The 12,293-nt window shown below is 46.9% G+C and overlaps 1 protein-coding gene across 2 annotated transcripts in view; it reads left to right on the top strand.

Moving 5' to 3' along the window:
• LOC115364366 (RNA binding protein fox-1 homolog 3-like) overlaps window positions 1-12,293 on the top strand; it is a 74,867-nt gene that overhangs the window by 42,161 nt on the left and 20,413 nt on the right. Inside the window, exons 2-3 of one of the 2 annotated variants that reach the window (XM_030058898.1) lie at window positions 843-1,094; window positions 9,992-10,135. In XM_030058898.1, coding sequence (XP_029914758.1) covers window positions 843-1,094; window positions 9,992-10,135 — 396 coding nt within the window. Of the gene's footprint in view, window positions 1-842; window positions 1,101-9,991; window positions 10,136-12,293 lie in introns of those variants that run through there. The other variant, XM_030058899.1, reaches the window with a different exon arrangement.

Here is a 12,293-nt window from a genome sequence, read left to right on the forward strand (position 1 = left end):
GGGTGTGTTATTGGATTTCGGTGTTATTGTCTCACCTTTTTCTCTGTGTTTTTTTTTAATGTTAGAGCGGATATCTGTTCCAGCGGCACTGATCTCACCGCTCTGCTCATTAGTCTGGATTCGCAGAGCCTCGGCGCTTTGGAACAATAAGACATGCACTCCTGTAGTCCAGCCATTACCGAGTTTAACAATGTGCACCAGCAAGAAAAGTCCATTATTTCCGCCGCTCGTCATCTCAAGCGTCCGCACGAGAGAGAGGGGTTTGCAAAAACTGCCACATTGCAGAGAGCCATCTATCACTTAAGTCAAAAGCAGAGCCAAAAAAAAAAAGAAGAATTCGAGTCACATGAATGAGACAGAGAGACAGAGATGGAGAAAGCGAGGAAAGCGTGCGAGGTGAGACACAGGTTGGTGTTAAAAGCAGGAAAAGTGGAGTGCGGAGAGGAAGCAGCTGTTCGTTTAACAGACCTGTCATTGAAATCAAAGACCCTAATCAAAATTTTATCAATTAATTGATCTTTCCTCTTGTGCTTTGCCACGAGTGCAATTGAGATTCCCCCCTGACTCTTGCCCCTCCACCGGAGAACCGCGCTCGACTACAACATAAACTGTGTTCATTAGCGGTGATCAAGGAATTCTCTAATCTGAGCTGAAATATGATATGATCGCTGTTTCCCCCGACTTAGTTGGTTTGCAGGACAAGTCTCCCCGGTTGCCTTCCAAAGCTCACCGGGAAACTCTTGTCTCTTTCATGCCGGCTGCACGGCAAGTCCGAACAATGTAACTTTAATCTCCGCAGTGAATCTGACGCCGCTCACCCGCCTGTTCTGTGTTTCTCGCAGGGTAACCAAGAGGCCACCAACCCCCCGGAAGCGATGGCCCAGCCGTACACCCCAGCCCAGTTCCCGCCTCCCCCACAGAATGGCATCCCTGCTGAGTTTGCGGCGCCCCACCCGCTTCCCACGCAGGACTACACCGGGCAGAGCAGGGTCCCTGAGCACGCCATGACCCTCTACACGCCCACACAGACGCACAGCGAGCCGGCCGGCACCGACAACAGCACGCCCGCCATCACCGCCACCACGACCGCACCGGTCAGTGTCCTCCAGCACCTGCTACACTGCTCACAACCTGCTGTGCGTACAGTGTCATCCTGTGGTATTACATTAAACAGGTTTTTTTTTTTTTTCCCCAGTTTTGGCATGGATGTTGCAGGCGATAATGTTATTTAAATGATGCTAAAAGGTGCTGCTCGTACTGTTTGTTTCACCACGCTCTCTGCGGGAAATGATGCCACCAGAAATGCAAGCGACTGGCCTCAGTTGTTTTATCACACCTGGGCGTATTATAAATCAACCAAATGTTTAGAGTCTTACATTTGCATCAGCTGTCCATGCAGCCCTGTGGGGATGTGCTCCTAAACCTGACCAGCACAGTGTCAGTTTGTGCGATATGGGTTTGGTTTCCAATCCACTTGTATCCTGTACATGAACTGGTGCATGCAGACCTGCCAACCACTACTCATTTTGCGTACGAACCACATATTTTCTCCATGCCCCCTTTGAGTTTCCATAAAACCTGAAGCCCACCACCTCCCAAATTTCCTGGAAGTGTCTCAAAGAACAGGAGTCAGACATTCAAGACAATACCAAGTTACAAAAAGAGTTAAATTTAGCTTGTGTTTCTGTCTATGTATTCAAACAGAAAAGGTAAAATGGAAAGTGGCAAGGACTGAAATTTTTTTTTTTTTTTTTTTAAATGTGACATGCACAAAACTTTGAATTTTGTAGCTGTGGTTAGCCTTATTAGGGCAGTAGTTAGTGAGGGGATGCAGCTCCCAGGCCTGCACAGCATGGGTGTCTGGTAAACACTGACTTAGCTCTAACTTTGAATCACACGCTGACTCTGCTGGAGCCCGTTGAGTCAGACAGATTAAAATCTGGCCATAACATCCGAAAATTTTCACCAAGGACATTTTAAATTTGATCAAATGAACAGCATTTGCATAAATCCTTCTATAAAAGTCACACATTTCACTTTTAATGAATGTGCTGGCCATGCTGTTTGTAATTCGTTTCAGCCAAAGAACTTAGCCAAAACCTTTAGTTACATTTGTAAATAATTGTCAATCGAATGCTGTGTGACCAAATGTCAGTGCCAGTTAGAGTGATTTATAAGCTATCAATGTTTTCCATTGACACTGTAAATTAGATGATCCATAATACCTCATAATTAAAATATATTGACAGCAAAACTAATAACACATTTATGAAAGCTCCCATACATATAAGGCAGTGGAGTGAAATTATTTCTGGGCTTTTCGAATCCTATGTTCCATTTTTGAAGTAAGAAATGACAGTAGTTAGTGTGTATCATAATACTGTGCGGTGTGTGTTACTTCCCAAACCTGATTGAATTATGCAGGTTTACTCATTCCTTCAACAGCAAAAAATATATTTCTACATGTAGGCTTGCTCTGTGTGTGTTTTTTAGACTGAGCGGAGGGTGCAGAACGTTTAACAAAGATGGTTGTCACAGACTCAGTACCTCAAATTAACGAAACCTCAACAAACTAATTAGAATGCAGCGATGTACAGGGGGACGACAGCCTGCAAAGCTACACTGGGAAAACCATGTGTGAACCACGCTTTGCACGACTGAGGCGCTGAGAATATTTTCCCAAGGTTGGCAGGTCTGCGCCGGCTGGTTGTGGTGACCTGATCCCACGGCAGAAAAGGCAGATTCCACATCAAATATTAACAAACGCCACTTAGTAAAGGATTGCTTGTGCATCGTGAAATAGTCATCGGATTACCATCAAGCGATCGATGCATGTAGCGCAAAGACAGTTTTTTAAGTTTTGCTTCGATACGTACCATAAAACCGGATATGGCTTTACATTTTTACAAATAAATGCTGGTCCCAAACACAGGCTTGTTGCTTTTGATGATTAAAGCAACAAGCTTTACAACAGAATGCCAGTAAGTTAATGGTCAATTTTGTGTCACGCAGTTTGTGCAGTGGCACTACTCAATCTGCTGCTGCCGCTCCTTTTAAGCTTTTCGCTCTGCCCTTGTGGCTACGTAAAAATCTGCTTGCTCCTGGTGTTTTCTGAAGATTACTTGTGATTTTTTAAACATCAGTAAAACAGTGCCAAATAAACTAGGATTCTGTATTTTACCAATTAATTGCCCGGCCGGAAATAGCCGCCTGGTTCTTTTAAACTCCTGGGGTCTGCATCCATTTTGCGTATTAAACGCCCACCCAAATAACTTTTTTTTACCTCAATTAATAATAATTGAGGTAAACCCAAAATAAGGCTATTCACCTTATTTTTGCAGAAGTAAACAGTTAGCCGCACGATAACTGTGCGGTACTTCCGTTTTCTGTCAAAATAAGAGCGCTAGCTAACGTTAGAAAAAAAAGGGTGTACCGTAATCTTAAATTGCTCGACTGTAAATATGTTGGACAGTAACTGTCATCACAATAATGGCCTGGTGCAGGTCTGTGCAAAAATAAATAAAGGCCTGCAGCGAATAGCTGCCTGGTTCTTTTAAACACCCGGGGTCAAAGTTGATTTTGTGTACTAAACGCCCGGGCGATTAATTGGGGAAATATGATAAATGGATTAAAAAAAAAAATAGACAAATGAGTGTATTTTATGAAGGCAATGTTGCGATCTGTTCCCACTCCCCTGCTCCCTGCGCGGTTTTACTGAATAGGACCAACATATTGGATGTGATTGTCTTTCACTTCTTCCACCATCTGCCTTTTCCTGGACGCTCTTAGCTCCAGTTGCACCGGAAGAACAGCGCCACCTTCCTTTTTGTGTGTGCAATAACGCAATCTCTGTCTTTCTCATACGGTAACGTCTCAGAATGAATGCGGTAATGACTGATTGATGTTAAAATACTGCACATGTCGTACCTGATCTGTGTTATTGTCATGTGTCATGCTATTTTTAGTGACGGAAAAGTTAACATAGTGAATGTGGGTGTTCAGTGATTTGCCTTGTAATGTGTAGATGACCTAAAGAGCTTTCAGAGAAGATTTTTTGTCTTTTTGGCTCTGAATTTGCGATGTCGTATTTCAATCGTAGTATATACTTAACTTAATTAATAAGTATCTTTATAACTTTTAACCTCCTTCATAAACTGACTGTGTAAGGGTTATCCAGAGGTGCATTTGGTAACATTGCAGTTATACAACTACACGTTAGTGAGCAGCAGCTGACTTTGGTGCCAGAGGATGCAATAGCAAAGCCCAGTGCTTGGATTTGGAGGTGATTGGATTTAATTGGAAGTGTTCTCATAAAATGAAAGTGCATTTTGAAAGAGCCATTTGGGGCTCCCTAGAAAACATGTGAACCTGAGGTGTTTTATTTATTTGCGTGGATGAGATTCGACATGCTGTAGAAATGAATGATTTAGGCTCTCTGAAAGGAGGACAAGCCTTCCCCCTGATCCATTTGGTCTCACAGTTACAGGAGCGAAAACGCGATGCACCCTGCCTGTAGGTGCTCTTCCTGTCCTAGACCAGCCAAAAACAAATGGCAACCCGTTTTGTCAAATTAGCTAATTAGCTGTGACTGTATCCAGACATCTCAAATTTTCCTTCCCACACATTGCAGTACCTTCTACATAACTGCAGCGAGGATCTATTTTTTTCCACTGCACATCCCAGCCACCATTTCCCTCTTACAGCAAATTAGCAAAGACCAGCAACACATTTTCCCCCCTGGTCCATAAGATAGGATATGTATTCCCCTGAAACCTGAATAAAATCCCATTTTTCTTTGAGTAATATTTAAAAATTGCTACTTTAGCCTATTGATTTTTTTTTTTTTTTTACTCTTCACTGCATTTGTTTTGTTTGTTTTGTTTGATTTTTGTTTTGTTCTTTTAATATATACACATATATTTACATTCATTACAGTTTAACCTTTTTCTTTAAATACTTTCGGTACTTTTTCTTTCTTTTTTTCCTTTGTAAGGTAATACAGGTTTTCAAAAATTGTTATAATCTATCTATCTATCTATCTATTTTTGTCTTTTCTTTTTTCTTAGTCAAGGCTCTAAACTGTCTAACAAAAAAGTAGCAATTTTTGAATATTGTTAAAATGAAATAAAGGGAATTTTGTGTGCCAGCAGCATTTTTCGGTTTCATATTCTATTTGGTGAATTTACATTTTATTTTGCTGTTGACAGCACAAAGAGTGCACTCATGTAAAGTTTGTCAAACAGCTGGCCAAGTTGGCACAGCGCTCTGCACACAGAACTGTACTGTAAGTGAGATTATGCATTATATATATCCTATATTTCATACATGTATATTTATAGTCTTCTGTGAAATGCCTTGACCTGGGATTTACCTTTAGAAGAAGCGGTTTTAGAAAAAAAGGGAGGAGTGCTTAGCTCAAAACTTTCTAAATGCCTCCAGAAAGAGTGGAAATGCTGCTGGAGAGAAGACAAAGAAAGACTTGAGACCTTCTTTCCTCCCATGGCATGAACACACCTGCTGGGAGGGGTCACGGGGAGGCCACAGCCCTCCTGAGAGGGATCTGGGTCACTCATAAAGAACACGGCTAATAACTCCATTTTCCCAGCCTCACAATTACTGCACTGCCATGGCCATTTGGCGGGAGAAAAATGCCTGTACGGCGCGGGCAGAGCAATGGCGCTGTGTAGCATATTATCATTGCTCAGTAATGTAGTAATGTTTGATTTGAAGATTTGTGTGACACTCTCCCGCTGCTTTGTGGTCATGCCTCGCACTTACAGTAATGGCCGACTCACAAGAGAGTTTAAAGAGAGGAGAGACTTGGCAGGAGGTTCCACTCCCCTGACACATACACCACTCCTCTGCCTCCTTTTCTTTTTTTTTTCTCCCCCTCTCTCTCTCCCTCCTCTCTCTCTCCCCATTTTGCATTTGATTTCATTTCATGTGTTCACCCGCTGTGAAGAAAGCCTAGAGATGGTGGCCATGGAGAGATGAGAGCTACCCTTGCTCTCCTTCATGCTCCCTCCCTCTTGTGCTGTCGTTCGCCTCATCTTGACTTCCCTCCATCTTCAATCTCTGCGTCTCCCTCTCTCTCTCTCCCCTCTCCTGTTCCCCGCGTCCTCTCCCTCTCCGTCCTCTTCCACCCATCTTTCTCTGCGAGGAGAGAGGGATGAGATTAGTGGGCTGTAAACAGAGAGTCTAATCCCCGGGGCCTCTGGTGTAGTGTCGCCCACCGCTGTGTTCCCCAGCTTTAATGACAGACCCAGTCTGTTTGCTCTGGGTGCCACAGACGGGCCCGGGCGCCTTTGATTAGGGCACCCTGCAGAAACACAGATTGGGGGAGCAGATCAGCGCTCACTGAGACTACCCCTCCTCCTCACACACACACACACACACACACACACACACGCAGAGTACCACCCCGGTATCACCGCCACTATTCCCCTCCCTCGTCGCCGCCGCGCCGAGCTCCTCTTCCCCACGACGACGCTTTTCTCTGCCCATCTTCTCGACTTAAAGACTTAAAAAGAGCCGAGAGAGAATGGAAATTCAGCGAGATGTATGGATTCTGTGTGAATTCCCCGCAGAGAGCGGAGACTGTGTGGGTTTTAATGAGGCGCGGGGCCTCTCACTTCTCCCTCTCGTGTCTCCGTCTGTGTCTACCAGTCCTCTACGCTGGGAAGGTGCTGTTGTCCAGAGCCAGACCTCTGGGACCTCGCTCTCTGCCATGTTCAAACAAGCTGACTTGAAAGCGGGCGACTTGAGGAGAGAAGCGCCCCCAACTTTTCTCTCCAAATCCTCAGAGATGAGGGTAGCAGAGGGCTGCCAGTGAGCTCTGCTTGGGAAAAAAAAAAAAAAAAAAAAAAACTGAGCTCGTTATCTGGCCCCGTTCAAATAGTCTGAGGTTTGGTTGAATTTCATGAGTAATCATTCTCTTTTCAGATAACAAATTAAGGCAGTGGCGTTAGGGCAGCACTCAATTCCAGATTTTTCACAGCCCGTGTCAGCCGCATGAAGACTTTCCAAAGGGTTTTCTGGGGGACTGTGATAACATAGACACACACACACACACACACACACACACACACACACTCACAAAGGCACGTGGCAGGCATGCACGCGCAAATGCACACATGCAAACATTCATGCACACACAAGAGCACACCCACACAGACTCTGTCTCACACACACACACACACACATGCCCTCTCTCATCTCTCATGAGCTGTGTTTAAGGGATTGAGACTCTACCAGGGTGTAGCTTTCAGAGGCGGGTGCCGGGCTGATGGCAGTATGTAGGCCACTGTTAAAGGGGATGTCTGTGTTATCTCCTCTATATGAATAGCAGGAAGGAGGGGGGGGGGCTCTACTCCTCACACTCCCCTCTCACCTCCTGCTCTTTCAGGTGACAGAAGGGATGCGTTTGCAGCTTCTTTAGAGAGGGAAAACAAACAATGGAGGACCAGGATGGGGGGGAAAAAAAACGAATTAAAGCGAAGGCATTATAATTCTTGTGAGCGAAGACTCGGTATCCCCCCCTATTTAATCGGATGTAATCTACCTGCTTGGCAGCATTCCAATCAGATAGTTTCAATTATGCTCTTGTAATGCCACTCCGCGAGGAGGGGGAAAGTGCTGAGCAGAGCACTTTGCAGGCGATTTGCAAATAACAGCGAGGGAGTCTTTTAGAGAAATGACTGAACAGAAAGCCGGAGAGTCGCTGGAGTTGACAGCTCTCTCACTCGCTGGGCTCCGCCGGCGTTGGCGGTAACGGTGTGGTTTGTATCATACACCCCCCCGCCCCTCAAGCCTCCCCGTGACAGCAGCTGTCGGGACAGTAAAGTGCCACTGAAGGTGGCCTCCTATGGTAATACCGAGGTAATTATTTTCCACTGCAACACCAGCGTCTCACAGCCAGGCAGGCAGGTTGGAGCCTCGGGAGCGACACAGAGGATCTCAGGCGGGCATCCTGGATCTCAGTGACACCGTAAGTTATTAAGTTAGTAGGAGGGAGTCTACAGGGCTGGGAGTCCGTGGTTCAGTATTTGTGTTCTGCGTATGTGTATTTGCCCCCTATGTCAGCGCGCAGCCGGCCTGTCTGAGCCGCCGAGTGAAAGTTAATCTGGATGTTTGCAAACACGCGACTGTGCCTCCCATGATAAAACGCCAGGCAGACGGGGCTGGAGGACAGCGGTGCTCAGTAGTCTGGTAACATACGCTAAAGGTCGATAGTGTCATGCGTGACCGATGAAACAGATTGACCCACGGGGCTCTGGTACCTTGTCACCCTCCGCGGTCCCGGCATCTGTCTGCGATGTGTCACCCCCGGGGCCCAACATGGCTACTCAGGCTATTAACCTCCAGCGCACGAGGACATGGCAGAGTTAAGACCCTCTTTGCCCCGCCGCCCGTCTCTCTTTCTCTGTCACAAATCCACTCCGCAACAGCCGGCTCCGTCCATGTGCCGGCCGCCGTGTCCTTCACCGCGTGTTATCCTGCGGTCCGGGCACCGCCGGGCCCAGGCGCAGCTGAGCACGGCAGGGGAAGCTGCCACCAACCTGCCCTACCTGGATGGCTGAAGGGGAGACAAAGTGGGACCTTGAATCAAACAACTGTCACTGTTAACAATGTATGTCACCATCTCGGAATGGGCCATAAAAACCAAATAAATGACGGCCATTACATTGGAGATTGTGATTATGATAATGAGAATAATAAAGGCGATCATCATTACGATCATGATGATAATGATAATACTGTGATGATGAATTATAATGAATAAATCCCTACCCCATTTCCTAAATGGTGGGAGATGTATCACTCAGAGAGGCCTGCAGCCATCCGACAGCCTCAAAGCAGGGTGAGGGTGATCAGCGCATGTGTGTGTGTGTGTGTGTGTGTGTGTGTGTGTGTGTTCATCTTCATGTGTGTATGTCATTTGAACCGTTTGCGCTCTGGCAACAAGCTACTCCCTTTTCACTCCTGCATCTCAGTACAAGGCGGTGTCTGTGTATGTGAGTTCCCAGCCAGTGTATAGTGTGTTTGCCATGCTCAGAGCACTTCCCAGGAGACCTCGGAGTTTACATATCACATTCAAACAGCTTTTGTACTCAATATCTGCCACTTCTACTCTCTCTCTCTCTCTCTCCCTCGCTTATTTTCTATCTCGCTCTCCCCGTTCTCCGTTTCCTTTTTTTAATCTCTTTTCAGCGTCACCGGCGTCTGTAAATCTGGATTCAATTTTTGTAAATATGTTTAAATAATTCATTGCAGGCCAGACAGACTCATCATCCCATAATGATGTTTTCATTGAGAGGATAAACTGCACTGTCGACCGGTGAAGTTTTGGCCCCTGTGAAAAAAAAAAAAAAAAAAAAAAAAAAAAAAAACCCTCTCTCCCAAAACAAGGTCCATCTGAACAGACAAGCCGTAAGCACCCATGGTGAAATCCATCACCGGTGTCACAGAGAGAAACAAGTGGAATTTGTCATTGACATCAGACGCGTCATTTATATAGAAATGTCAGCATAGCATTCGCATAATGATGGAAACAACAACGCGCGGGGCTCTGGGCCTCGCACTCTGATGGCTGTGTGCAAACGTCACCAATAATGTGTCTTTAGTCTAGACGTGTCAGGGCTCTGTGGGATCTATATCCACGCCTTTTTGTCAGCGCCTTCAATCTTCCCCGTTGCTCAAGAGCTAAGTGCAAGAGATTAATAAGTGGATTTATAATGCACGACCTCAGGTTTGAAACTATAAGTCATCGGCTGTTTATCGCTTCAGCTTTCTCGCCGGATTGAAAAATGGCAGACGCTGAGTAAGTTCGTCAGTCGCCCCCCCTCTCCACCCCCACCCCGCAGCCCACCGCCCTCCTGTTTCAACCCCCTCTTCCCCCCTCCGCCCCCACACCTTGGGACCGGGAGGTACAGTGTACTGGAGGAGCTAATGAGCAGCTTGTGTTTTCTCTGTGTTTGTTTCCCTCCGGCAGACAGATGACGTGACGCAAACAGAGGGCTCTCAGCAGCTCCAGCTCCAGCACTCAGACTCTTCAGAGAAGCAGCAGCCCAAGAGGTTACACGTCTCGAACATCCCCTTCCGCTTCCGGGACCCCGACCTAAGGCAAATGTTTGGGGTGAGTTCCTCTCCTCGGTCTTTACAGATTACACATCCACATCCACAACGCCGGTGTTTTCCCACAAAATTTAATTGTTAGGAGAGTGCGAACGCTTCTGGAAGCAGTATGAGGACAGGGTAGGCCTTAAGACACAGCCTCATTAAACGTTTCAGTGGCTACAAAATGTATTTTTTTTAAAGATTTGCCGTCCACGTTCACACACATTTCCCTTTGGAGCTCCCGTGAGGGTCGCTCGGACAGCTCAGACGCTGTGGAGGCGAGACATCCGAGCAAGCTGCTGATGTGGCTCTCAGAACAACTAAATCTCCGCACATCCTGACTCATGATGATTTTTTTGCCCCTCTGAGAGCTTCTCGCGGCGTCCTCAAAAGCAGAGGGTATTGCTAAGGGACACCGCGGTAATAAGGCGGATTGGCTCGCGAGTTAACAAACAGTTCAGGCATGCTAGCAGGTTGGAGAGTGGGAGTCTGGAACACCCAGGTTTGTGTGTGGATTTTTAGTGTGTATGTAAAAAAAAAAAAAAAAAAAAAAAAAAAATACACACTCACGGGAACAGTATTTATTGTAATATTGTAATAAAACAGATAATCTAGGAGTCAGTGCCAAACCACGCGTCTCTAGAAATAGTCTAAAAGTGAGTGCCGTGTTGATAGCGACATGATTGGGGACAATCATTTACAAAGCAGTGTGATGTACCCACCCTCCTAATGAATTCAGTGATGGGGGGGCGCACACACACACACACACACACACACACACACACACACACACACACACACACACACAAGTAGAGTGGGCAGCAGCAGGCGCTATCTAAACAAAAAGACATCACATATTGGCATACTGGAGCTCCTAATCAAATGTACTCTCTCTCTCTTTGCCCAATTAAAGCAGCAGCTAATAGTCCCAGCAGCTCACAGAAACCTCAATAAGAGTTGAACCAAACATTCGCAATTCAATAATGATAATGGATCTGAATCAAGAGGGTTGCCAAAAATGTACTTTAATTGTTATGCACTAAATGGACCATTAGAACCCAGAGGCGTTAATTCCAATCATTATGAAGACAACATCAAATTGATGATATTAATTACAGGAGAGCTCTAGCCATGGCATTATAAATTGTGGACAACATGGCTGCTCTCTCTCTTTCACTCTCTCTGTTTCTCTCCGTTTCTCTCTGATTGTCGGGTTTATTGTTCCCAGCTCTGGTGCGGGTCGTGTGGAATCCAAATCACCTCCGTAATTAGCTCGGAGGCTTTGTGTGCCTGGCCGGCGCGTGCAGATATACGATGCAAATTGATCGCGGCCCACCCAGTCCCCCTCAATCACCCTCCCCCCCGACCGCCACCCACCCATGTTGCCCGCTCCTTCCTGCTACATGCCCCCTCCTGGTGGTTGGCATGGGACAGGATTGCGGGATTGATTGTCTTGGGCAGCGCTTGGCGAGGAGATATCCGGCATGCTCCACCCCTTGACATGGCCTCCACAATGGGCCTTTGTGTGATCAGTGTGTGCAAAGCCTCATCCCTCCAGCTCTAATGGCTTTTGGAGCGCCACCGGCTCAATACGCCATTACTGTTACGCATGAGTGAAACCCACAGACATGGAGGCAGGAAGGCATGGGAGGCAGGGAGAGGGAAGGGAAGGCAGAGGAGAGGTAGTGTGGAGGTGGTGCATGGCCCAGTAGAGAAGGGCCCTGCAGGAGAGCCAAGCCCCCCAGGGAGCTCCATCTGCTCCCACATGGCACGGAGAGCCCCTCTCCAGTGACCGGTGTGCGTACAGTAGCGAGGCTTGGCCACCAGCAGACAGCAGAGAGCCGGCGCCCTAAAATAAGGAGGCAGGGCCCGAGATTCACCCCGTCCGCCGCAGGGTTAAGGGTGTGGAGAAGCCCGGGAGCCTTTTAACGAGGTGCTGAATGAAGGGCTCATTAGGACAACCACTGCGGACCTTAATCAGTAATTAGAAACTGTGATCTCTGAGAGTTAGCGAGTGTGGGGGAAATGAAAACACTCCAAGTGTGCGCTCTGCGCAGGGCCCATGCTGTGCTGCTTGAGGGTGCCCTCGTTTTCTGCGTCTGGGTTCTTCAGCAGCACTTCTCTCCCGCTACAGTGCGTGTAAGTGCTCTCACAGCGTTCCCCAGAGCAATCAAGAC

Source organism: Myripristis murdjan, chromosome 8 (assembly GCF_902150065.1).
Source record: "Myripristis murdjan chromosome 8, fMyrMur1.1, whole genome shotgun sequence".
Classification (NCBI taxonomy): Eukaryota; Metazoa; Chordata; class Actinopteri; order Holocentriformes; family Holocentridae; genus Myripristis; species Myripristis murdjan.